Source organism: Vulpes vulpes, chromosome 13 (genome assembly GCF_048418805.1).
Source record: "Vulpes vulpes isolate BD-2025 chromosome 13, VulVul3, whole genome shotgun sequence".
Taxonomy (NCBI): Eukaryota; Metazoa; Chordata; class Mammalia; order Carnivora; family Canidae; genus Vulpes; species Vulpes vulpes.
Genome location: NC_132792.1, coordinates 118,627,458 through 118,653,290, shown reverse-complemented (window position 1 = coordinate 118,653,290; position 25,833 = coordinate 118,627,458). Strand labels below are relative to the sequence as shown.

General features: G+C 57.2%; 3 protein-coding genes across 4 annotated transcripts in view; 1 reads left to right on the top strand and 2 right to left on the bottom strand.

The window, feature by feature from the left end:
- LMNA (lamin A/C) overlaps positions 1-7,860 on the bottom strand; it is a 39,333-nt gene extending 31,473 nt beyond the window's left edge. The window contains exon 1 of the mRNA XM_072732511.1: positions 7,666-7,860. The gene's annotated coding sequence lies outside the window, so the exon portion shown is untranslated. The remainder of the gene's footprint in view (positions 1-7,665) is intronic.
- An 856-nt stretch (positions 7,861-8,716) lies between these two features.
- Positions 8,717-15,991, top strand: MEX3A (mex-3 RNA binding family member A). Its single transcript, XM_025997294.2, has 2 exons — positions 8,717-9,271; positions 12,794-15,991. The coding sequence occupies exons 1-2, from the start codon at positions 8,818-8,820 to the stop codon at positions 13,897-13,899; spliced, it is 1,560 nt and encodes a 519-aa protein (XP_025853079.2). The 5' UTR covers positions 8,717-8,817; the 3' UTR covers positions 13,900-15,991.
- A 3,220-nt stretch (positions 15,992-19,211) lies between these two features.
- RAB25 (RAB25, member RAS oncogene family) lies at positions 19,212-25,689 on the bottom strand. 2 transcript variants are annotated; one of them, XM_025997293.2, is made up of 6 exons: positions 25,528-25,689; positions 25,004-25,244; positions 22,155-22,350; positions 20,824-21,017; positions 19,964-20,044; positions 19,212-19,566 (listed from the first exon to the last, which is right to left on the bottom strand). In XM_025997293.2, the coding sequence occupies exons 2-6, from the start codon at positions 25,044-25,046 to the stop codon at positions 19,439-19,441; spliced, it is 642 nt and encodes a 213-aa protein (XP_025853078.1). In that variant the 5' UTR covers positions 25,047-25,244; positions 25,528-25,689; the 3' UTR covers positions 19,212-19,438. The 2 variants fall into 2 exon arrangements, with proteins under 2 accessions (XP_025853078.1, XP_025853077.1); XM_025997292.2 differs by lacking the exon at positions 25,528-25,689 and having other exon boundaries at positions 20,824-21,041; positions 25,004-25,190.
- Between the last annotated feature and the right edge of the window lie 144 nt (positions 25,690-25,833).

Sequence of the window (25,833 nt, the reverse complement as noted above, 5' to 3'; positions counted from 1 at the left end):
TGATCACACAACAATCCCGACAGGTAATTGCTGCTATTATCTTAATTTTATAGATGGGGAAACAGATTCAGAGAGACGGAATTTGCAGAGGGCCCACAGATGGTAGGATAGCCACACCCAGGCTTCTGCTGGGCACAGCTGCGCACAGGTGTGTGAGAGAGGAGGGACTGCAGGCCCGGAAACTGCGGGCCCGCAGCTCTAGAGGACAGGTGCACAAAGGAGTGGAAAAAGGAGAAGGCAGGGAGAGAGTGAAGAGTTAGGAGAAGGAGGGCAGATGGCAGGGTCAGAGGTCAGAGGTCACACAAGAGGGAAACAGACTGGACCTGGCCCCACTTGGAGGCAATAAGGACACTGGAACCATGAGTGCTATGGAGGCACTCTGGCCCCAGCCAGCCCGCCTACCAGTCCACCAGTGCCCCCGTTCCAGCAAAATCAGCCACCGTGAGAGGATTTCTACACCATGGGCACTGGCAGTTGCCACACACCTAGGCTCTTTCTCCTCTGGCTTATTAGACATGTACAAGCACATCATTTTTCTATATGCTCTTGCCCCTACTGTACAGAAAAGGGAACTGAGGCCCAAAGATGGAGGTTGATTTGTTCAGTACCATAAAGTAATGTTCTTCCTTTTATTCACTCAGTCATTCACTCAACAAATCTTTACCAGGGGTGCAAGGCTCTGGAGAGACACTTCCCGGCCTAGGGGTGGGGGTTCTGTCCTGCGGCTTCCAGAACAAGTAAAAGGGCTTCAAGTTAACTAGGTGATGATGGAGGGGTAAGGACTGGGTGCCATAGCAAGCCCAGGAGGAACACCGATGTGGTCAGTGTGGTCAGGAAGGCATCTTAGAGAGCATGACCCCTGAGCTCAGCTCGGAAGGATGAATGGCAGATAGCCAAGAAGAGTGGGGGAGAGGGCTCAAGACACAGAAGAAGCAGCCATGAAGGCCTCGGAGGTGGACAGGGTTGGCAGGAGTGCAGGACCCAGGTACATCTGGCACTCTCAGCCTACCACATGTGAGACTTCCTTCACCAGCAGTGGCTGAGAGGGTTACATGCTTAGAGGTCCCTTCTGAGCCAGCAGTCAGCACTCACACCAGAGAGTCAGGGCCATTACTGAGTTCCAGACTAGGTGCTAGAGGGGAGGAACCAGTGAAAGTCAATGCCAAGCCTTTGCAGACAGTACCCCCTTAGAGATGAGATGAGGGAGGGCAATGAGGGTCCCAGCATGGCATAGGTGGGGAGGAGAGAGGGATAGAGCTGGGTGTGGAGGGTGGTAGGTAAGATGGACAAGTTGAGTATTTGGTGGGGTTGGCGGGGTGGAGGGGAGTATGAACGAGCACGCCCAGCCTCCAAACAGCAGATGTTGACCGAGCATCTACTGTGTGCCGTGTGCCAGGGCCCCGGGCCTGGAGCTGGGGGAACAGAAGTGTGCTAGATACAGTCCCTGGGATCAAGGAGCGCCCAGGACACTGGGAAGACAGAAGCATAAAAAGATGGTTGTAACACAGGGAAGTGAATGATAAGGGACCCCCAATGGGCAAGGGAGGTTTCCCAGGGAAACTGATATTGAGATTGAGTCTTGCAAGATGAGCCAGCATTAGGCAGGTGAAGGTCGAGGGAACCACAGCTGGGAGTTGCTTGAAGCCCTGAAAGAAGGCCCCTGTGGCTGGAGCAGAGTGCGAAGAAGGGCAGAGCCAGATGGACAGGTGGGCAGGACCAGAACTGAAGGTCATTCTAAACCACACTCAGGAGTTTGGTCTCAAATCTAATGGCAACAAGGAGCTAATGCAGGGTTTTAAGAAGGGGAATTTCATGACCAGATTCATTTTTAAAGTGATCTCTCTGGCCACAGTGTGGAGAATAGATGGGAGAGGGTGTGCTGAGACGGGGCAGGAGTGTAGGAGGGAGAGTAGAGAGGCGGCTGCAGGCTGGAGATGGTGCCAGCTTCATCAGGAGGGCACCAGCATGGGCAGGAAGTGATGGGTTTGGGAAACGTCCAGAGGTATAGCTGGGAGGGCTGGTGGATGGCCTGGATGGGAGGAGGCTAGGGGAAGGCAGGAATCACAGCCTGCTCCAGATTCCCAGCTTGAACCACAGGGTGGGAGGTGATGCCTGGTGCGGTGGGGGTGGGGGAGCAGGTGCCGCTGCAGACCCTGTACCCACAGCCCAGGGCTCCTGTTTCCCCCATGGGGGCTGAGGGAGGAAGGTGGGACAGAGGAAGAGGACGGGGGTGAAGGGGGCAGGAGAAGAGGGAACAAGTTGCTACCTCATGCCTTCCTACCCCACATCCTGCTTTATTTATCTTCATAGGGACCATGGCAACCAGAAACTACATGATGTCCTTGTGTCCAGTCTGCCCCCCAAACCCAGAACATGGGCTCCGAGAGAGCACCAGCAGATCCTGTTTAGTGCCGAATCTCCAGTGCCGAGAACAGCACCTGACACAGCAAGTGTTCACATACACTAATTAGATAGAAACAGTTGACTCCTTACTAGGCTCGCATTACTATTGCTGTTGCCTTTCAGACCCAGGTCAGTTGGCATCTAATGTCAGTTTCCTTGGCCTGTCCCTTGAACAGTGTTTCACAGGGACTCGGGAGGGCAGCTGGACACGAAGCCAGCTTTAAGCAGTGAGAGGGGGCTCAGGACGCCTGGAGCATGCAACCATGGGCATGCCCAACCTCCGCCACCTGGGCTTTCTCCTTGAGTCAGGAATAGACTGGTCTCCCGTGTGTTGGATGCCCCACCAGCAAAGGGCAAGATGGGAGCTCCAGGTGACACTTGAGGAGGCAGGGCTGGGCATGGTGCTGTGGCAGGCAGGGAAGAAACATCTGGGCCCCTGTCCAGTCCAGGCTGGAGCCGCTCCCAGCGGTCGGCCTGCAGCGCCACCTCGTGGTCAAAGTTCAAAGTTGCGTGTCTTCCCCCTGTGCCCTGATCCTCAGCATCCAGGCAAGCTGGCCACCTGCCCAGCTAGCAGGCCTCCCTGGGCACCTCTGGCACCAGCCTCCAGCAGTCCCTCCAGTCATCTCCCTAAAAATTAACCTCACTGATATTCCAGGGCTTCCAGATCCACTTCATCCCAGAAGCCTCTCCAAACCGCTCCAGTTTCAGTGACCACTCCCTGCCTCCAGGCACTCAGTGGGTGTCACTGTTTTCCCTCCAGGGTCTCAAGCTCTGGAGTCAGATAGAACTAGCTTCCAACACCAGAGGATCTGTTGACCAGCTGTATGACCTGAGCTAGTTACTTAACCTCTCTGAGCCATAGGTCCCTAATATTAAGCAGAGCTGGCATCTCCAGCCTCACAGAGTTGTAAAGAGAATTCAGTGAAATCAAGTCTGTAGAGGCCGAGAAGAGAGCCTGGCAGTCAACAGACACTCAAGAAATGGTGAGTCCCTTCCCACCCCTCTCTTTCTCTCTGACTTCCCCTTCCCTTTCCTAAAAAAAGACAGCATGATGGAACAGAAGAAGGCACAAGACAGTCATAGGTCCTGGGACGCCTGGGTGGCTCAGCTGTTTCAGCATCTGCCTTCAGCTCGGGGTGTGATCCTAGAGTCCCGGGATCTAGTCCCGCATCAGGCTCCCTGCATGAAGCCTGCTTCTCCCTCTGCCTGTATCTCTGCCTCTCTCTGTATGTCTCTCATGAATAAATAAACAACAACAACAAAAAAAGACAGTCATAGGTCCTGGATTCTCCTTCTCTGTAAAGTGAGGCCATTAGATAATTGATGTTCCAGTACTCATTCATTCATTCATTCATTCATTCAACTTCTATGTCATTCCACCTATGACATTCTCTGCAACAAGCACGTGGTTTATATCCGCTAATTCACCCGTGTGGGATTGTGTCCTAAGCACAGTATCCCCTGTTGGCATCTAGCTCTGTGCCTGGCAAGGAAAGGGCGCTGGGGAAAGTCCCTCCCAGGCAACCTGGCAAGGGCACGTTTACGGCTTCCCCCTCCCTGCCCCCAGAGAGCCCGAAACCAGAGCTGGCGCCACCGGGAGAGGAATCTGGGGACCAACTGTCACAGCTCCAGTATCACCCGCCTCCCGGACGCCAGGGTCCGCCCTGAGTCTCAGAGGGGCCCTGTCAGCCAGCTGTCCTAGGGGGACCCTAGCTCCACTCTAGCCCCTCTGAGCTGTTTTCCCTAGAGAAATCAGAGAGTGCAGGGGACCTGGTGGGGGTGGTGTTGGAGTGGGCCCAGGGGAAGGGCAGAGGCGTCTGTCCAGGTCCAAACCTTGGATCTGGCCTCAGAGTCCTTGGAGACCAGTCCACAACAGCAGGAGGACCTGTAGTGGCCTCCTCACTTCTCTCTGTGGCCCTCCAAGTCCCAAAGACCATTTTGCCCTCAGGCTTAATCCTATTGGGCTGTGTTCTCTGGGTCACATAGTCTAGTTTCTGTGTCTTGCTGAGGAGAGAGATCACATCTGATATTTCTTTTGTGTGTCCTAAAGAATTTTACTTAATACATTCTCATTGATTGAAATTAATGAGTTAGTGGGTTCCAGCAACAGAGAGAAAACTGGTTGCATTCTCAGCAGGAAACATGGTGTTTAGATAGCAAGGTGGACTTCCCATAGGGCGCTGTATTCAGGAGAGAAAAGGGAGCCCCCATAACACATGGGAGAAGAGACCCTGCTGGCCCACACAGATGGAGAGAAGAGGAGAGGAAGAAGGTTATGACCTCCGTTAGGGCCAGTCAGCTCTTTGGGGCAGCGCTTGGGGGCTCTGAATAGAGCATGGGAGGGTCAAGTGCTAGGTGTGGGCCCCATCCCTTGGTACTTGCATAGATAAAGAGCCCAGGTTTGCTCAGAAAAGAGAAGGGACACAGCTGCACACACAGACAGGTGCAGTCTGGAGCAGCCACCCAGTTCCTGTCCTGCAGCCTCCATGTGAACCCTGGGCTGCCTCCCCTGCCTGTGTTCTGCAGCCAGGCCTGTGTGACACAGACACGCACACACGCACACACAGATACACCTGCAAATAGATGCACACTGCACATACAGCCAACGCAACAGCTCCACAGAGTCCTTTGTTCCTCGGGCCTGAGGCTAGGAGCCTGGCCCGCATGTGCACCCGTGCGCCAGAGACATAGACTTTGCCTGCATTCCAGTACTCGACAGGAATTATTTTTGGAATTATCTGCTGGTGGTTTGGGATAATCTTTTCCCTGCAAGGCTAGATCTAGAACTGGCTTCCAGTGCCTCGGGGTGGGTCAGAGTCTCCTCCACTACGTGGCACACCCTAAGAGCTCAAAAGGAAGTAGTCAGCCGAGAGAATGAATTAATGAAAATTATTGAGGATCACAATCCAGCTCAAGTCCTGCAACAAGAAACCAGCCAGGAGCCAGGGCCAGAACACCAACACTGATGGAACACCTAGGAGCACTCAGGCGCTGTGCTAGGGGCTAGGGGCTCATTTTTCCATTTCAGAGATGAGGAAATCGAGGCTCAGCAGGAAATGATCATCCAAAGGGTAGAACTGGCAAGCAGCATGTTTGCCTCCAGAGGCCTGCTTCTCCCTCAGACACCATGAAGCTTCGAATATGCAGTGAGGTCAACACACCCTTACTGAGCTTCTGCTCTGGGCAGGACAGTGTGCCGGGCAGTGGGGGGCCAGGTGGTGGGCGATGACAAAGAGGAGAGACAGTCCTGTCCCTGAGTGGAGGAATATGCCACCTACGTAATTCTGGTCATAAGGCAGACAGTGGGGGGGTGGGGGGTGGGCACAGCTGTCTGCTTCCAAGCAAAAGTGTTTAGCTAAGGCCCTCAGCCTTAATTCTGGATTGGGCAGGCAGATGGAAGGAGGAAGAGGAGGGCCCTTGAGCCGAAACCTAGCTTGGCCAACACAAGTGTCAGCGGAGGGGAGTCCCTTGAACAAAGGAGGCCATTGGCCTCTGGGGGGAGCCCAGCAAGGACTCATCAAAAGCCAGCCCCATTGAACCGGGCTCCTCTGGGTGCCCACCCTTGGGCTCCTCAGCCAGCTGGGCAGCCAGGGAGTCCCCACTGTTGATGGACATACCCCATACAGTGTGCGTGTTCACCCACGCCATGGACCCAAGTCCACTCACACACACACACACACACACACACACACACACACACCATGCCCTCCAGGGGCACACCTTCACATTTGCCTCTCCCACCTTGGATATTTGTCTGGAGCCTCAGCAGGACCCTAAGGATGGACACATGGTGCAGAAACACACCCCAGGGGCTGATGTCTTTGTTGGTTCCGTGAGGTGGGTCCAGCAGGACCTCCGCCTTCCCTAGCCCACTCCGTAGTCTACCCCTTCCCATTCAGCAGCTGTCCTCCCCCCAACACACACACACTTGTTTGGGTCCTTTGTTTTCCACACTGGCCAAATCCCCAAGGCTTCTTCGGTCATTAACCTCCTGCTTTAATTAGCTTACTGGAGAGGAAAGTGGGAAACAGGACAAATTCAGGGGTGGGTATCAAGGGGGAATCTCATTTCAATGGGGACGGGAAGGCTCAGACCAGCTGGTGACAAAAATGCCTGGCACACAATAAGTCCTATGCAACTGTTTGCTATTTCTATCAAGGTGAAAAACAGTCATCTGGTCCACTGAGCAGGAGCCCGCGCCCAGCTGGGGAAGGCTCCGTAATTCCCAGGCGCACAGGTCCGCCAATCCATGTCTCTGGGGCAGCAGGAGAGGGCACAAGAGCCCATCTCTCTGCTTCCTCTCCCACTCAAACCATAAAGCTTGTTGTCAATGTTGTGTTAAATCTCCAATGGGGGAGGCACCCCTGCCCCACTCTGGGGTCCTCCGGGGGTTCCTTGCCATGGCTCCCTTCCCTCTAGATGTCCTGCTGAGTGGGAGCAAAAGTCCTGCAGTGTGCCAAGCCCTTGTGAGATCCTCCACTCTGGCCCACACTCTCCCATGGGTGTCCACATCCACTCTTTCCAAGAAGCAACTTAGGGAACTGGGCTTCAAAGCTCAGCCCCCACAGCCTCACAGTGCCAGCTCTGTGAGGTCATCTCATGTTTCCTGCCTCCAGGCACTTTACCTCACAAACCAGTTCAGATTTTTGGTTTCCAAGGCACTCCAGAAAAGGACACCTTACTACTGTGGCTCACCCACCCATTCTTATAAAATTATTTTGGGAAGTTCTTAAAGCCCACCCTCAAGGCCTCAAGCTGCAGTGCCACCCTCTCTCCTCTTGGGAAAGGCCCAGAGATAAAAAGGGTGACAAAAGAAATGCTGGAGATACGGGGTAAGGGGAGGAGAAAAGATTGCAAGATGCTTCGACTTCCCTGAAGTCCCTCTAGAAGTACCCAACTGTCCAATTCATGCCTTAAAAACTTATTTTTACTTTCACCAAATGTCCAGAGTCCAAGGAGCTGAATTAACGGGCTTTGCGGGGAGAGGCGGGTGAAGCCAAGTGCAATGATGGTGAAGGCCAGAGAACAAATTACCCCCAAGGCGTGTGTGGACGGCCGGGGCCTGAAGGAAGTTTGGTCCCCAGTCGACCCGGGCTCTCCTCCCTCCTCCGGTCGTGCCCCGAGATCTGGGCTCTCCCCCGAAACTGTGAAGTCACATCTTGCTTTAAGACTCCCACTGCCTCCCCGCCCGGCCCTCCACCCGCCCATCCTTCGCGGCCCGCCGGCTCCCCTGGCCGCTCGGAAGGACGAGAACTAACTCACCTCCCAGTCGGTGCAGCTCAGATCTCCGAGACTGGGGGGCGGGAGGGTATGGGGGCGGCTGGCCGCTCGGGGGAGGGAGCGGACCCCGTCTTTGGCCGGGGGGTCCCGCCCTCCAGCCCCGCAGCCCATCCTGGCCTCCACCGCGCGCACGGCCCGGCGGCGCCCGCATCGCGCTGCGGGCTTTGTCTGCTCTGCGGAGAGGGCGTCCCCGCGGCCCGCAGCCGGGACGACTCCGGGGAGGGAGGGGCGGGGAGGCAGCGCGCTGGGAGGGGGCGAGGCGGGGAGGGGGCCGCGGCCACCCAGCCGGGCGGCTCCCGCCCCCTCGCCCCCTCATTACCATAAGAAAGGGGGGACCCCGGGCAGGCCTGGACAGGGAGGGGGGTGGGGGTGAAAGCGGGCGCGGTGATGGGGGGAGCCCGTCTGGGGAGGGGGCGCTCGGTTAGCCTTTTCCAACCCGCTCCGCTTCCGTCCCCCGCGCCCGCCCCTCGGAGAAATTAGGGACCTCGCCTTCCACCCCGCCCCCCGCTCGGCCTCGGAGCAGGGCTAGAGACCCAAGGCACGTCCCCATCCTCCGCCGGGCGCGGAGCCCGAGCCCGCACCCCCGAGGGCGGGAAACTACAACTCCCGGCATGCCCTAGGCGCCCCCGCGCCCCCCCCCCCCCCCCGCCCGCAGTTCCATGCTGCTCCATCCAGTTCATTTAAAACAAAAGAGTTTGAGCGCTGGAAGGGGCTGGGCTCGACTGGGGGCCACTGGGCGCCGCTCCCGGACCGGGGCTCGGTGCGGGAGCCTGAGGGGGGCGTCTGGACGGCGGGGTCTAGGACCGCCCGGGTCCTAGGCGGGAGGGGTGGGGGCAGAGATCCCGCAGCCCCCCGCCCCCCGTCACCCCCGGAGCGGAGAGGAGAGCTGCTTCCTCGGTTTTGCTTCTCTTTCCCCCCACCCCCACCCCGGGGGCTGGGGCGAGGGGAGTCGGGTTACAGGGTGTTTGGGGAGGGGGGCTTAGGGGGAGGGTCTATCTTTCTATCTCGCTTTCTTCCCCCCTCCCCAGTTCTTTGTTCCCCCCTCCCCACACGCCCCCCTCCTCTCCCCTCCCCTCCTCTCCTCTTTTCCCTTCCACCACCTCTCTCCCTCTCTCCCCCAGCTTTTGTTTCGCCATGCCTAGTCTAGTGGTATCTGGAATAATGGAAAGAAATGGGGGCTTTGGAGAACTAGGATGTTTCGGGGGAAGCGCTAAGGACCGAGGGCTGCTGGAAGACGAGCGCGCCCTTCAGCTGGCTCTCGATCAACTCTGCCTCCTGGGTTTGGGGGAGCCCCCCGCCCCCACGGCGGGCGAGGACGGGGGAGGTGGGGGGGGCGGCGCCCCCGCGCAGCCAGCCGCCCCCCCGCAACCGGCCCCGCCGCCGCCGCCCGCGGCGCCCCCGGCCGCCCCGCCGGCGGCCCCCGCGGCGCAGACGCCCCAGCCCCCCACCGCCCCCAAAGGGGCCAGCGACGCCAAGCTCTGCGCTCTCTACAAAGAGGCCGAGCTGCGCCTGAAGGGCAGCAGCAACACCACCGAGTGTGTCCCCGTGCCCACCTCCGAGCACGTGGCCGAGATCGTGGGCAGGCAAGGTAAGCGGGCGCCGGGACCGCGGAGAGGGACTGGAGTGGGGGGCACCCCATCCCAGCACGGAAAGTTCATTTCCTCTCTCCTTGCCCGCCTCTGGCTCTGTCCCTTCCCTACAAAGGGGGACCCGCCCCCTACCCCGATTTCCAAGTGCCACAAAGTTCCCTGCTACCCCCAGCCGGGACTGTTCTTCAGATCCTTCCTTCCCTAGGGCTCTGCTTTTAGACAAAGAAATATCCCCTCCTAGAGAGAGGGAAAGGGAGGGGATCCTTCTCCCAATCCTGGGAGGCTGTCCGGAGGGGATGTCCACTCCTAGCCAGAAAAGCTGGTAGAATGTGCAGAGTTACTCAGAAGCCCCTGCTCCGGGATCTGTTAGTGGGTTGGGGAGGGGGCACCCCTGGGACCCCCTACAGCTGGAGTTACAGACTTTGGGGGAGACCTGGCTCCGGAAGCTAGACTGAGTATCTGTCTCTTTGTTGGGCTGAGTGCAGGAATGGAAGGGGGTGTGGCTCATGGGAGGGTCCCAGCCCAGGGGAGAGGTGGGGAGGGGGGCTGCTGGGAGGAGGGAGTCCTGTGGTCACCCACACACCAAAGTTGAACGGTGGTGGGGTTTTGGAAGGGGTGCCTCCAACGAAGTGCCACGTCCTGGCATGGACCTGTTCTCCTCCCTCTCAGGCTTTTGTTCTGGGCTGGCCACAGCCAGGGGCCAGAGGCCTGGAGAGGGGTCTCTGGTAGTGTGAGAGTAGGACAGGGCAGGAGGGGCCATGTTGGGGGGGTGAGGAGCCTTCACGTGGAGGTTTGCTTAGAGGGCGTGTGTTTGGGTGTGTTGTTGGGGTGGGGGGTGTAGAATTAATCCAATGTAGTGTGTCTGATACCACACCCTCCTCTGCTCCAGCATCCCTGGGCGGATGGGGGTGGGTATGTTGGTGAGGGTCCAGATTGAGCAGACGGGATCTTGGGGACCCTTCCCTCTCCCAGCTTCCCAAAGGGGAGTGGGGGGGGAGGGATTTGGAAATTGCAAGGGGGCTGGGCTGGGAGGTATGGGGTGGGGGAGGAGCAGGGGAGGAGCTGTCCCACAGTGGGGAACAATAGAGAAGCTGCATTCCGGCTGGGAGTGAGGGAGGAGGCCTGCTGCTGGCAGGGGGGAAGAGGGGAGGCAAGCCAGGGGGGGCCCCTACAGCACACCCCACCTCATCTACCCGAAGTGCTTGGGGGTTGGGGGCATTTTGCGGGGAGATCCAGAATGGAGGAGGGGAAGATGCCACTCCCCTGCACAGCCCTCATCCCCCTGGGGCGCTCCATCTCTTGAGATTTCTGGTTCAAAAAGTTGGATTTCCTCTTGTTGCCAGAAACTAGGGACCCAGAGCCCTGGAATTGGGTGGGGACACCGATATCTTTTCAGGGGTGTGGGGGTGGGACTTGGGAGGCCCCAGGATTTCATAGAGTCATTCTTCTGCCTCTCAGCAGGTGGGCCTGTCTCTCATACAAGTGGGGCATTTCTCCTATTTGGAGAAGAGAAGCCTCCCCGAGGTCCTTAAGTACAGGGAAGTCCACCCTCTCGTCTAACCTCCCTCCCCCGCTGCAGTGCCAACATGCCTCTTTCTGACCTCTACAAAGGTGAAGCCCTGTGGTCCTCCCTCCCAGAAATGCTTCTCCAGAGTTCCAAACCCCAGGATGAGGCCCACCCGTTCCGTACCTCTGGGACCCTAGCTTTTCTTCTTCTTCTCCTGCCTGGCCTGTCTGCCTCACCCCAACCCCCACCCCCACAGATGCCCAACTCTCTCTTAAGTTTATGGGATCCAGAACTTAGAGCCAGTCCCCAGGTGCTGACCAGGCTATATGAGCAGAAGTTGTAGGAGAGGGAATCACTGCTGCTCATTCCTCTGTGCCTCACACATAGGACAAACATGGACTGACATTAAAGCAGTAAGGATGTGGGCTTGACAACAGGTAGGACTTCTCAACTGCCAAGAGGTCTGAAGACAAAAAGGGAGGAGCAAATTCTCCTTCCTGAGGTCTCTTGAAGGTGAGGAGCACTGCTTCCAACCCACTCCATCCTCTCACCTGCCAATCTGGTGGGATTGGAGAAGAAGCCATCTGGAGTGAAGCAAGGAGAGGAAGCCAGTGAGAACTTCCCTCAGGCCTGTGGCTGGAGGGCTGGGGCAGAGTCAGAAAGCTCTGACTGCTGGCCTTGGTTTGGGGGCGGGAGAGGGCCTGGGGTGGTGGAATGAGAAAGGGTACAGTGAGTACGTACCTGGAGAAGGGTGTGAATGTGTCTACATGTGCAGGGGGGCAAAAGTTGTGGGCGTGCAGAGGAATGTGCCTGCTGAGGGCCATGGATGATGGAGGTGGGAGAGTAGAGTGTATGATGGGTTAGAACATGGGCTATCCATGTGTGTGTGTGCGTGCGCGTGCACCCTGGGTTTGCACCACAAATATTGTTGAGATAATGGCACCCAGTACATCATGGCTCTTAGGTCCATGTATGTGCAAACTCACACACGTGTGGCATGTGTGCTTCGAGAAAGCTCCTGAGCCCGGCTGTGTGGGAAGCTGGTAGCAGGGAGAGGGAACGGAGGGAGGCCCAGCCGTCGGAGGTCTGCAGCCTTGAGAGATGCTGTGGCAGTGCCAGCCTCCCTGACTCCTCTCCTCCCTTCTCTGTCTTTGTCTCTCTTTGTCTCGGCTTTCCTCTTTCCCTTCCTGCCTCTCCCTGCAGTGTCCCAGCTCTAACCCACTCCTGCTTCAGAGCACCAGCGTGGGTCCCTCCCCTCGTCAGCCCCCATCCCAGCTCAGCTGAATCCCCCTCCGGAGCCAGGGTGGTGGGAGTGTCCATGGGGGTCAGGTGCTATACCTCACACATCAGTATGTGCATCTTCATACTTCTTCCCTCTCGAGACTCTAATTCTCAGACCTTTCCGGGTCTCCCACATTCTGCCAGTTTCTGCAAACTTGCTATGAATTTGGGGCCTTCTGAGAGACACTAATGGGTGGAAGTCATGGGGGGTGGGTCATAGATCATACAGCAAATGGGTGTCAGGGGTCTCTGAGTAGACTGGAGGACACTCTGCATGAATGCAGGTCAAGTCAGGGTTAGGTTGTGGGGTCCAGTACTTTGGGGTTCTATGTTAAGATCAAGGTCAGTGACAGACGTTGGTGGAAGGAGGGGTGTATGATGAAGTGATCTGGAAGTTTGCGAACCGCCAGGACCCAGTACAGAAATTGAGGTAACAGCACAAGGCTGGGAGAAGGTCATAGGTTTGAGGTAAGCGGCTTGTCTGGGAGGGTCAGTGATAATTTTCTGGCTTCAAGGAATGATTGGTTTAGGAGGGCCCTGAATGGAACTGGGGAAAAGCTGAAATCTGTGGAAATCTGTGGCTGACGTTGGGGAGATCTGAGATATGCAAGTGACTATCGTGGAGCCACCATCCAGGAGCCGCTGCTCCTTGAGTGGGGAGCAGGGGTGGAATAGCCCCAGCGCAGACCTTTCTGGCCTGTGAGCTCCCTTCTCTCTCCCTCCCCCATCCCAGGCTGCAAGATTAAGGCTCTGCGGGCCAAGACCAACACGTACATCAAGACCCCGGTGCGAGGCGAGGAGCCCGTGTTCATGGTGACTGGGAGGAGGGAGGACGTGGCCACAGCCCGACGGGAAATCATATCGGCAGCAGAGCACTTCTCCATGATCCGCGCCTCCCGCAACAAGTCAGGCGCTGCCTTCGGCGTGGCGCCTGCCCTGCCTGGCCAGGTGACCATTCGCGTGCGGGTGCCCTACCGCGTGGTGGGGCTGGTGGTGGGCCCCAAGGGCGCGACCATCAAGCGCATCCAGCAGCAGACCAACACGTACATCATCACGCCAAGCCGCGACCGCGACCCGGTGTTTGAGATCACTGGGGCCCCGGGGAACGTGGAGCGCGCGCGCGAGGAGATCGAGACGCACATTGCAGTGCGCACGGGCAAGATCCTCGAGTACAACAACGAGAACGACTTCCTGGCGGGGAGCCCCGAAGCTGGCCTGGACAGCCGCTACTCCGAGGCCTGGCGCGTGCACCCGCCAGGCTGCAAGCCGCTATCCACCTTCCGCCAGAACAGTCTGGGATGCATCGGCGAGTGCGCCGTGGACTCGGGCTTCGAGGCCCCGCGTCTGGGAGAGCAGGGCAGCGACTTCGGCTACAGCGGCTACCTGTTCCCGGGCTACGGAGTGGGCAAGCAAGACGTGTACTACAGCGTGGCGGAGACCAGCCCCCCGCTCTGGGCGGGCCAGGAGAACGCCACGCCCACCTCGGTGCTCTTCTCCTCGGCCTCCTCGTCTTCGTCGTCCTCCGCCAAGGCCCGCGCCGCGCCGCCGGGGGCGCACCGCTCTCCAGCCGCCTCTGCAGGGCCGGAACTGGCCGCCCTGCCCAGACGCCCGCCCGGAGAGCCGCTACAGGGCTTCTCCAAACTGGGGGGCGGCCTGCGGAGCCCTGGCGGCGGGCGGGACTGCATGGTGTGCTTCGAGAGCGAGGTGACTGCGGCGCTGGTGCCCTGCGGACACAACCTGTTCTGCATGGAGTGTGCAGTACGCATCTGCGAGAGGACGGACCCGGAGTGTCCCGTCTGCCACATCACAGCCACGCAAGCCATCAGAATATTCTCCTAAGTCCTCTGCCCCTGGCCTCGGGGTCCCTCCCCAGGGGCCTGCCCTGGATCTGTTTTCCACGGGGTGGGGGTGGGGTTTGGAAATCAGTGATCTAAGGGGCAAGGTGCTTAGAGATACTCGCTCCATGGGGAGGGGGAGGGGAGGCGACGGTGGCTGGGGGGTGGGTGGGCCGCCTGGAGAGCCTCTAGTTGCCCCATCCTGAAAAGGAGGGAAGGGAGCCAGGCAGGAAGTTTTACTAGAGTTACAACTCTGATACCTCAACACACCCTTCAATCTGGAAGCAGCTACGAGAAACTTTTGTTTTGCCAGAGGTGGCCGTTAAGGCGTCCTGACCCCCTCTGTCTAACCCCATCTCTGTCACACTACCCCTTCCTCTGCAGAGGGGGAATCACCATCCATATCTAGAGGTGCTCTGTCCAACCCTCCAGCCCTTGCTGGCCCTGGCCTTTGACCTCTTCACATGACCCTTTAGACCCTCCACTGAGAAATCCAGTTTGGGAATCTGCTCCTGGATTTCCAGTGGCATAAGGGTGTTGGGGCCCATCCAGAAGTCTGCACAGATTCTCTGGGGTGGGAGGGCATGTCAATCCACAAGGGACTCAGTGTTCATCTCCCCACAGAGTTGGGTGCAGGGATCCGGAGAGTGAGCCCCTCTCTGCCCCGCCCACCCCTGCCCGGCTCCTCACCATCTTTCCTCCTGTTGGGCTCTCCTCTTCCTTCTTCTCTTTCCACCAGCTGTCCTCTTTGCTTCCCCCTGATGGCTGTGGCTCCCAGCCCTGCCCTTCTCAGTCTCTTTCCTCCCTCTCCCCCTCCCCCTGCCCCTTCTAGTGCAGCTTTGGGTTCACCACCCACCTGGGAAGACCTAGGGGAGAAGAGCATTTGGATGGACCCCTCCTTTTAATTCCTCTTCTGGCATCTGGAGGCCCTCCCCACTCCTCCAAAGAAACACCCTGAATTCTTGATGGAATGTATCCCCAATCTCAGTAAAGCTTGAGGAGGGGACAAATGCTGGGGGTACATTAAGGGTCAAACATCTGCCTCTCCCATCCTTGGGCACTGTATTTAGGGAACAGTTCTTGGGCTGGAACTTCTGGCGGTGGAATCGGAGAGTCAGGCTAGTGTCTGCTGTGCAGGGGGCAGGGAGGAGCCTGAGGCAGGTAGAGAGGCTGGTGGACCTAGGGTCTGCCCCTCCCATGCAGCTCCCACACCCAGCCGCCCCCCCTCTCTGGACCTGACCCGAACCCCTATTAGCGAGCAAATCATGAAGTCTCTGTCCCCCCACCCCCATTGTGGCTGAGGAGAGAGGCTGGGTCTTCAGAGGGCGCTGGGCCGCAGACCAGGCGGGATTGGGGTGCAGTATGGTCCTGTATTGCTAACAGGCCTAGCACCCCCCCTCCACTGCTTCCCTAAGGCTCACTGGGGCTGCCACCAGCCTCCCACCCTTCTGGTTCCGCGGGCGGGCCGGGAGCAGGTGGGGGATGGGAGTCCCTGGGGGTCCCAGGAGATTCTTGTATATAGTGGAGTGGACTTTTCTAGCTGATCTGTGAGCACTCTTGCTTGGAAGTCCCATTCTATCTGATGGAGAGGGGGTGCAGGGATGGAGGTTCGGAGGGGGATTTCCTCCTCTCCTTCCTCCTGTTGTGAATTCACCCACCTCTCCTCGGCCGACCCCTCCACACCACCAGCCAGGGGGGGGAGAGGAAGGAGGTCACAGTCAGGAAAGTGGCCTGTGACAACTTCCCTCCTTCCCGCCAATGTGAGCCATCCTGAGATGTCTGTACAATAGAAACCAAACCAAATGGGCGCCCTCGGTCGCTGAGGGGGGTGGGGAGGGGGGTGGGAAGAAGGGATGTCTGTCTGTCGATCCCCCTCCCCCTCTCCACTTCTTACCCACAAAGGCAGAAGACTGTTACGCTAGGGGGCTCAGAAAATTCAGTCCCACCCTTACAAATCGAATCGAGCCAAACCTAGAAACCAACGCAAAACACACATAGTGAAAGACAAAACAGAGGAGAGAAAGAGCGTGAGAGGGAGCGAGATAGGCGACCAACACAGAGGAGACAAAACAAAAATAGCAAAAAAAAAAAAAAAAGCAGTTCTTTATAATTTAATATTCTATTTTAATAAAGGCGTTTATTACCGTATAAATGTAGCAAAGAACCTGGGCTAATATGAAAAAAAAAAGACTTTTTATTAGGTAATTTATTATATGAAAAGGATATTTTATTTTATGATAAAGTGATCCTTAAAAAAAATAAAAAAACTTTAGAAGGTTTAGAATATATGTAGGGAGAGAAGAAGAAAAAAATACATTTGTATTCAGAGTTAAATCTTAAAAAAAAAAGTGTTTTTAATATATGTTCGGGTTTACGTTCCTTTTTTCCCCCACTTTTTTTTGGGGAGGAATGTCATTTGCTTTTCGTGGGGAGCATCCTGGGATGTGTGGTGGAGACTGGGGGGCTGGGGGAACCTGGTCCCTCTGGGGCCCCGCTAGTAGATTGGATTTCACTCCATGGGCCCCCTCCCCGCTCCCCTCCCCCTCGGGGGAGCCGGCAGAGCCAAACAAAGAAAGGGATTAAGGAGAAAGGAAGACGCTTGGACTGAGGATCCTGGGCTGCCCCCCCTTCCCCTGCCCTGTCCCAGGGGCAAGTGAGGAGGGGGAAGTCCAGAACTGAGGCCTAGAGGCCTGTGGGAACCCTCAGAGAGGTGCGAGAAATTGTTTTGTTTTGTTTTGTTTAACCAAAAATGAGAGAGAGAAAGAGAAGAAAAAGAAAGACCGAGGGGTTTAAAAGAAAAAAATACTACAAAATAATAATTATTAATAATAATAATTCAAATTTATTTCATATAATCCTAGAGAAAAAGAAAGAATTACTAGTTACTTAGTAGACGATATTCAGATAGCTTAAAGTTTAGTAGCATCGAGGGCCCCTGGGTCCAGTAGAATGTATAAAAGTTGTAACGAAAAGGAAAGTAGATGAGGGAAGCGGTCAAGTCCACCCTGCATGTGAGGAATCCCCCCCCCCCCCCCCCCCACGTCTCCAGGTACCAGGGTGGGAGCAAGTTGCTAATTCGGGTCGGACCTTCCAGTCTGCTGGGGTCGATTCTGAGAATCCTTGGATTTTTAAATTGCAGGACAAATAGATGAGGAGGGGCTGGGCCCCCAGGGTCTTTGAAAGATGGACACTGATCATTTTAGCCACACAGGAGCTGGATGGGGCCAGCAGAGAGAGTGAGTGTGGTTGCTTGCACCCCTGTGCCTGGGGGCCACCACCCTGTCCAGCCCTGGTTTCTGCAGAGCAGTCCTTACTCCAAAATGCTGTGTCCTCTTGGGGCTCTCTGGGATGGTGGAGGCTGCTCAGTTAAGACCCTCCTGGGCCTACTTCTCCCAGGCCCCAGGGAAGTTCTCCTTGAAGTGTGACCTTAATCCACCCCAGCACGGATTGATTCAAGAGCCTGGTGGGTCATTGTAGAAACAGACAGGCATATACTTCCCACTTCCTCAGAGCTTCAAGAGGACCGAGGGGATCAGTCCCCTGTCCTTGTTCCCACCCATTTGGGCCTTTTGGCCTCTGTAGCAGCGGTGAGGTAACAAAGATAATGGCTCTTTACAGCATGACTGTGCTCTCCGGGTTGCTTTATTGTTTCATAGAAGTTAGACTCCAAGAAAGACTTCCCACCCACCAGGTACCTCGGAGATGCTATCCTTGGAGGCCTGGGAGAACAGGGCCCCCAGCGATATGAAGGCAGGGGCAGGGCAGCAGGGACTTTGGGGGACCCTGCCCCTAACCCTGTGTTTCAGTCCACTTCAGCCTGTAACTGTCTGGGTCGGGGCCACCCATGTGCCCTGGCCTGAGGGCACTTGTCACCCTTCCCTCAGAAAACTGGGGAGCTTGGCTTTTGCATGTGAGGAATCAACTAATGTTTTTTAGCACTTGCCTTCAACTGGCCCTGGCTCAGGGTGGATGCTCCCTGGTGGGGATGCGGGATGCGGGATGCGGGATGCGGGATGGGATGTGGAGCAGGCCTGTTCCACCACACCTGAGACTCCCTCCCGTGCCCCTCCATGGCCCTAGGCCCCAAACACATCTCCCTCTTCCTGATTTACTCTTCTCACCCCACCTAGGGAGATTCCCCCCCCCCTGCTCTTTTTGTCCTAGAAACCCCGCTAGTTTGGGAAGGTAGAGTCTGGGGGGGGGGGACTTCCCCTTCCTGCTGGAGGGTGCGGGTGGGGTAGGGTGGGAGGGAGACGGCCCTGGGGCAGGGGGATGGTCTCTCCACTGTAGAAAGTAGAGTAGGATTGTGGTCAGACTTAATTTGAGGCATCTAGTGAAGATACACACAAATCCATCAAGGAAAAAGTTTTCAAAAGCAAAATAAAGGCGGGAAACAAAACGGACCCATGAATAATCGAGTCAAAGTGATGTTGCACAAAATGCAAAGAAACCAAGAAGGGGGAGGGTTAATGTATTAAATGTGCTATTAAGAACTTAATTTTATTAAAAGTATTATTAATTAAGGCTCTAGCCTCTCTTTGCACACGCTGGTCTGAGCCCTGGTGGGTGGGGCAGAGCCCCTGGGGAATTGCAGCTGGGGGGGGCTTCTCCAGGGTGACATGGGCCCCCCACCCCAGGCAGGACCCGGCGCTCACACCTTTTCTCCACAGCTCCCTTCCTGAGTCTCCAGCTGTCCAATTCCCTCCCTTTTCTCCCCAGGTACCACCTTCTCTTGTTGGGGGCAGGAGGTTGCAGGATGTCCTGCAGCAGTGGGGAAGGCCAGGCGGGCCAAGGGGGACCCTGCCTGGACAGCGGGCTCCAAAGCAGAGTGCTGCTCCCCCCCATTCGTCCCACTGGACAGTCCCTCCCTACATTCCATGCCCCCTTCCTCAGGGCTCAGGCAGCACCCTGGCTAGGAGGCTTGGACGTTCTACCTCCTGGGTACATGCGCACAGGGCTGGCCCTGACCCCCCCATCTCCAAACCTTCCCCAGCCTCCTCCCCTCACCACTGGCATTGGAGTGACCTCAGTTCTTGGCACCGGGGCCCTGGGCACCAGATGGTGCCTGCCCGGTGATTTCCTTTGTCTCTCCTTGCAGATCCCCCCTCCCATGTTCTCCCTCCCCCACCTGCCCTGGGGGCTGGCAGAGGGAAGGGTGGGCACGTTCCCCCACCTTGGCACTGTCCCCAGACCACAGGGCTCCAGAGGCAGCTGACCCTGGGAGGTGGTGGGTGTTGGGGGGAGGATGGAGGTGGTGGAGAATAGGGGCCAGAGGTGAAGGGAGGCATGTAGGAGAACCAGGAGGATGGCCAGACGTTGGTACAAAACATGGCTTTATTTGAAGGCCAAATCTGGGGGGGGGGGGGGATCAGGTAATAGAAATGAGGGGGTTTGCAGGGAACATGAAGATAGAGCTTTGTGGGGCAGTGAGCAGGGAGCCAGTGTCTCTGACATCTGGAACCACAGAGCAGGAAAGGGTCCTGGGGCTGGGGTGGTGATGGGGCACGGGAAGCCAGTGGGGGCAGGGTTGGTGCTTGCCGGGGTCAGAGGCTGATGCAACAGGCCCTCTTCTGACCAGCGCCTGGCTCCTGCCCAGCCTGGGCACTGCCCAGAGTGATGGCATTGGTCCGGGTGCTGTTCTGCCTCTGCTTCGACACTTTGGTGAAGATCTCTGAGGGGGTGGAGGGCAGTGGCAGGGTCAGAAGCCTGAGAGCCCACGCTCCCCATACACACAGGACACTGCCTCGCTAAGCACAGGGTGTGACCACACTTGAAGGAGATTTTGCTGGAAGAAAGTGGAGTTTGGGCACCTGCATCCCTTCTACTTACCTGGGTGGAGATGGGTTAATACTCAGCTCCCTGGGAGGGATGGCCTTCTTGTTCCTTCCTCAGGCTTCACACTTGGGGAGGGGGTGCCCTACAGAGGCTTTGATGGGGGACTGGGGGGCCATGGATGGGCTGAAGAATCATCTAGGGTGCACAAGGGCTGGGTGTCTGCATTCCTACCACTGCCCACAGAGGCCTCGGGTATGGAATGGAGGTGCCAAATGGGAGGCAGGGGTTCTAACCTTTGAGGACTGTCTCGAAGGCCAGCTCTACATTGGTGGAATCCAGGGCCGAGGTCTCCAGGAATAGCAGCCCATTGTTTTCTGGCAGGAAAGGAAACACAATAATAATAACATTTACCTAATGTTTACTATGTGTTCACGCCTTGGTGTGTGTGGCTCACTTCATGTTTGAAACCACCTGTGAGGGATCCCTGGGTGGCACAGTGGTTTAGCGCCTGCCTTTGGCCCAGGGCACGATCCTGGAGACCCAGGATCGAATCCCACGTCGGGCTCCCGGTGCATGGAGCCTGCTTCTCCCTCTGCCTATGTCTCTGCCTCTCTATCTCTCTCTGTGACTATCATAAGTAAATAAATAAGAAATAAAAATTAAAAAAAAAAAAATGAAACCACCTGTGAGGCAGCTTTGACCATGAAGGCTTTTCTACACGAGAGGAAGCTGAAGCACAGAGATTGAACAAAGGACTTGGGGCTGGCCAGGAGATGTGGGGCTGCACCACTGGACACCAGGGCCTGCATGCTTAGCCACTGCATCTTGCTGCTCTGACCCCAGAGGCCTCCTAGGGAAAGCATGACTGGAGACGGTTGTGGGGAGTGCACCTGCCACACTGTGGATCTCTTAGTCAACCACAAATAATTGCCCATAGAGACAATCTTGGGGCAAGTGGCAGGACGTAACGAGAGACACAGGGTGACCGAAAGGAAAGGCCGGGAGCTCTAAGGAGAAGGTGAAGGCGGTAGGGGGTCCCATGGAGGATGTCCAGGCTGGGGTCCTAGGGTGGGAGCAGGGGTTGGGGTGGGGGAAGTTACACGGTCCAGACAGGGGGGGGAGGTTGGGGAGGACTGGGGAGGGGGGCTCTCACCTGCAAACATCCGGGCCTCTTCAGTGGGCACCTCCCGGGCCTGGTGGAGGTCACTCTTGTTGCCCACGAGCATGACAACGATAGTGGCCTCAGCATGGTCATATAGCTCCTTCAGCCAGCGCTCCACCACGGCGTAGGTCTGGTGCTTCGTTAGGTCAAAAACCAGCAGGGCACCCACCGCACCACGGTAGTACCTGGGGTTGGGGTGGAGCGGGCGACTGAGGCAAGGTGAGAGAAGAGCCCTTGAGCCAAATCATCACAGATGAGCACCAGGGATGGAGAGATATGAACGCTGGGGTCCAGGGACCCAGATCGGGTCAGGGCAACTCAGGGCTCTGAGCCCGATGCTGAGCCCTCCAGGGTTACTGGTACTGGAGACTCAGAGCATCCCCCTCCTTCTCTGGCTCCCTCCTGCCTTTCTAGCCATGGCTCCCTTAGGTGTTTTGCTCTGAAGTTAGCCCTCCCTGTCCACCCATGCGCACCTGAGCTCTGATTAACACAGCCCCCTAGGGGCGCACCTTCGGTGGGCTCATCCTCACATGGCTCCTGTGCCATGGTACCCTCTTCTGTCCTGTGGCCATCTCCCTAGAACTAGCTGAATGTCCACCCCATGTGGCAGTCCCTGAGCTGACCATCTGAGACGTCCTGTGATAACTCATTCTTCCCATTTTAGCAACATGTCAGCTGAGGCTCAGAAGTGCTTGGTGACCAGTCTGGGAGCCATGAGTGTGTGTTTGACCGAAGCCTTGGTCTCCTGCTTGCTGTTCCTCAGCAGATGCTGTCCCCAATCACACACAGAGACCACCATCCTCACACATGGCCTGACGCTCCCTGGGAATTGTTCTGCATGGCCATCAGGAGGCAGAAAGTCCTCTGTCCCCTCTGAGTGTTTGTAAGATGCTGCTGAGGGGTACAGCCCCCCCCAGGTTCATGGGGAAATGGCAAAGGATGCTGAGCACAAAGCAGAAGTGAGGGCCCTCTCGGTCCCACAACCTACCCTATCCACAATCCTCCCTGACTTCAACTGCTTGAGCCCCAGGTTTTTGTATTAAGCAGGGATTAATTACAGCATCTTGGTCCCGTGGCACTTAGAAGGTGCCTCGTGCCCCCTTGGACATGTAGCAGAGGCTCAAGAAGTGGTCCAGCAGCTGCTGCTTTCCACCCTAGCAGTTGGTATCACTGGGTCTTGCCTCAGCCTGTGTGGCTTACAGCACCTGGGGCTCACAGGGGCCATGGAGCCCTGGGATCCCCTCAGGGAGACCATGGCCCCATGGCCTCTCCTCCAGGGACACCCCCTAATCCCCCCCAGCGCCCCCTGGCTCCAGGCTCACGCGGAGGTGATGGCTCGGTACCGCTCCAGGCCAGCTGTGTCCCAGATCTGAGCCTTAATGGCGGCCGTGCCCAGCATGACCGTGCGGGTAGAGAACTCGACCCCGATGGTGGTACGGCTGTCGTGGCTGAACTCGTTGCGTGTGAACCGGGACAGCAGGTTGGTCTTCCCCACGCCTGACTCGCCGATCAGCACCACTGCAAGAGTGGAGACACAGGGCTGAGCTCAGGGTCTGCCCATCAGGAAAGGGAGCTGAGCCCAGGAAACTGAGGGGGGAGCCAGCCAGAAATTTCCAGACTTCCCAGGTGAAGGGCCAAGAGTTTAGGCTGCAGGCCTAGAAGGGTTCTTGGTCTGGTCTGTGGGGATGTGGCTACAGTCAGTCTGCATTTCCGGTGGTGGGGTGCCAGTATTCAGGGGGCTATGAAGTTGGCAGGGCGCATGGAAGTGGACAGGGATGTAGGAGGTCTGGGGAGGGCACACATTTCCCAACTAGGCAGTGTGACAGTGTTGTGCCTGCCTGTGTGGGAGCTGGGAGGACCTCAAGGTTCGGCACGTGTGCTGGAAGCCACTGTGCCAACACAAACGTGGGGGGAAGCACGTTTGGCAGGTGACACATCGTGGGAGGAAGGGAAGCACTGGGGAGTGTGCAAGAAGTTAGGATACAGTTGTCCCCAAGGAGGCACACAGTTAAGAACACGGGATGGGTGTCAGACAGGCCTATCCTGACATTCTTTTTCATATGAAAAATGGCAGTAACAATACTATTTCATGGATTGTTGAGAAGTAAATGAGATACTGCCCCGGCTGTAGTGAGTGTAGAAGACTGCCACCATCAAGATTGCTCTGGGCAGGCTGGTGCTTTCATTGTCAGGTTTCCAGGGACCCGGATCCACCAGAGGGGCCCACAAAGAGCTTCTGGGCTGGTGGGCAACGTCCAGGGCCCAGCTGTCCTCACCACAGGTGAGCTGGGGGCTGCAGCAGGGCAATGGGGGCTGATGCAAGTACAACCAATGAGCCTGAGTGAACGTCCAGGATGACAGGACAACTCCCAGGGTGGTTCTGGAAAAGTAGGTTGGTGCCCTGGGAGCCACATGTTCTGGGCTCTGGTCCCCACTCAGTCTCTCACTAGCTGGTGACCTTGAACATGTGGCTCAGCTTTTCAAGGTTCCAGTTTCCTTGTTTGTAAAATCTATAAAGCCCCCTGGAACTTGTGCAGGGCGGGAATGAATGGAGAGCAGGTGGGTGTGGGTGTGCATCCTGCCTCCCCCGCTGGGAACTTCATCCCACCTCACCTCTGCCAGTGGGTGGGCTCCTAGCCCTGCCCTCAGGCCCAAAAGGTGCTAAGACTTGGGTTTGAGTACTGACTTTTAGTGACCATTTGTCAGCCACTTGCTGTCTGTAAAAGGGAGACAGTAGGTGTTGATTGAGCACCTACTATGTGCAGGCACCATCCTGAAAGCCTTACACGACTGACTCATTTAACCCCCCAGCACAGCACCACGAGGCATGTACTGCGGTCACGGTCATCCCATTTTTACAGCCGAGGAAAAGCAGGCACTTGGGGGAGTAGCAGCCGGCCTCAGACAGAGTGTGCTGCCCCTATCTGTGCTGAGGAAGGTGGAGCCTGTGGCCACGGGAGCACCACCAGCAGCCAGACTCTAGCCGCCGCTCCCTCCGCCCCTGCCCTGGTGCACAGAGCTGCCTCGGCAGAGACCGTCCCTCTCAGGGTGGCCTGCTTCCAGCACTGCCCTTGGCTGAGGCTCTGTGACCCTGTGCAGCAATTTGGTTTCTCCCCATTTCCTCTCCCTTCCTTTCACTGGTGCTGAGCCAGATGAGACTCCTTATGTTCCAAACTTAGTGTCTGCTTCTAGAGACCCCAACCTGCACGACTAATAGTGGACAGAGCTGAGATGGGAGAGGTGAGTCTGGCTCCTGACCACAATGCTTGTAAAGCGAGATACACTTTGGGGTTGTTCTGGTGACTAACGACTCAGGAAAGGGCAGTCACGAGTAGCAGCACAGCCCCAGTTTCCCCTTCCTGGGAGGGAGGGCTGAGCACAGGTCCCCCAACCGGAGTTCTAGCCCCAGTGAGGGTGGGGCTTAGGCCAGGAGAGGCAGCGGGGTGGGGTGGCTGGACAGGGACTCACAGCTCTGCCAGTCCACCCCACCCTGAAGGAGCTGTGGAGGTGTGGGTGCTTGGGGGCTGGGGTCTACTGGGGTCCAATGCAGGGCCGAGGGAAAGGAGCAGGAGAGATGCATGCATACTTCCAGTGTCAGTCAAGTTGACCCTGCGTCCGGTATCTGGGCCCAAAGAGGCTGCCAAGGGACAGCAGACAAGGCCCTAATCTTCGGAGTCCTCCATGTTCTATTAGATCCTGTGCTCCATCTAAGGTATCTTCCCTGTCCTCACTGCAAAAGGGACAGAGCTCTCCTTTCTCTTTGTTCCTGCATGTCCACCCAGAAACAGGACTTTCTTCCTTTCAAGGCTATGCCCCCTCTTCTCAGGAGGGAAGTCCTCTCTGAAGTCTGACCTCAATCTCTTGTGCTGCAGTGGTTAACAGTTCCTAGGGACATGGCTTCCTTTGCGAATGGAGCAGAGGAGCCTAACTTGGCCCCACCCGGGACGGGACGGATCAACAGCATTATCTGCAGAAGCAAAGCATTCGAAGCAGCAGCTCCAGGACTTTTGCCCCAGTAACCAGACCCTCCCCCACTCCCTGCAGCTTCCTTTCTACTCCAAAGGAATGAGGACCCCTGGAATGAGGAGCCCTGGGACGGTCCTGGTACCAGGTAAAAAGAGGAGGGGCATTCTGACTCAGTCAGTCTCTCTCTGTACAGACCCCAACTCACCCTTGAAGACAAAGTTATAATCTTCCTCGGTTCTGTTCCCCATCCTGGTTCTGCATGGAGGGTATAAGTAGCTTCGGAGGCAGGGGAGACACGTCTCAATGCCCTCAACCCTCAGCTCTCCAGAGACCCGGATCTGCTGCTCCACTCATTGGGGGTAAAGAAACCTCCGCAGGCTGTGGGCTTGAGGGCCGACTAGAGGCTAGGCAGGGCCTGGGAGGCTCAGCTCTGGCAGGTGGGGGTGCTGCAAGGAAGCCAAGAGGACGGAAGCTGAGAACAGGAAGAGCAGGCAGCAGAGACCTGGGGCCCAGGTGGGTGGAGAGAGGATGACGTCAGACAGGTTAGGCAGGTTGGGTGTCTGCTCTCAGCCGGTGCTCCCACGGTGGCCTGGCGGGCTGGGACAGGGAGGGGGGGCAGAAAGGATGACAGCGAGGGTGGGGGGAGCTGGGACAGGCCCAGGAGGACCTTCAGAGAGCCAGCTCTGGACTAACTGCATGGTGCTAGGGCTCCTGGGACCAGGGACCTACCTGAGCAGCCACCAGTGAGAAACAGCCTGTCAGGAAGCAGAAACCTGCTTGGCCTCCTGTTTTTCCTTCAGAGCCTCTGGTGGGGGGTGACTGGGGCCACCAGGGGAAGGGCTGCTGGGGCGAGGGGCTGAGGCTGACAGGTGCCAATCCCCTTGCTACAGTGCAGAATTCTGGGAACCACGTCATGGTTCTGCCCCTCCCTACAGCCCAGGGCCTGGGATGGGCAGTGTTCCTCACCCTGGGTGGAGCAGAAACTCGAAACCCACCTCTCCCCTGGGATGGGTCCCTTCCTATGGCACTGGGCTA

What these genes read in the sequence shown, in the direction of transcription:
- MEX3A (XM_025997294.2), top strand. Translation starts at nt 8,818, where the DNA reads ATGCCTAGTCTAGTGGTATCTGGAATAATGGAAAGAAATGGGGGCTTT. An exon ending in CGAGATCGTGGGCAGGCAAG is followed by an intron (nt 9,272 to 12,793) that starts GTAAGCGGGCGC and finishes CCCCCATCCCAG; the next exon opens with GCTGCAAGATTAAGGCTCTG.
- RAB25 (XM_025997292.2), bottom strand. Translation starts at nt 25,046, where the DNA reads ATGGGGAACAGAACCGAGGAAGATTATAACTTTGTCTTCAAGG. An exon ending in TACCGAGCCATCACCTCCGC is followed by an intron (nt 21,042 to 22,154) that starts GTGAGCCTGGAG and finishes ACCTTGCCTCAG; the next exon opens with TCGCCCGCTCCACCCCAACC. An exon ending in CTTCGAGACAGTCCTCAAAG is followed by an intron (nt 19,567 to 19,963) that starts GTTAGAACCCCT and finishes CCACCCCCTCAG; the next exon opens with AGATCTTCACCAAAGTGTCG.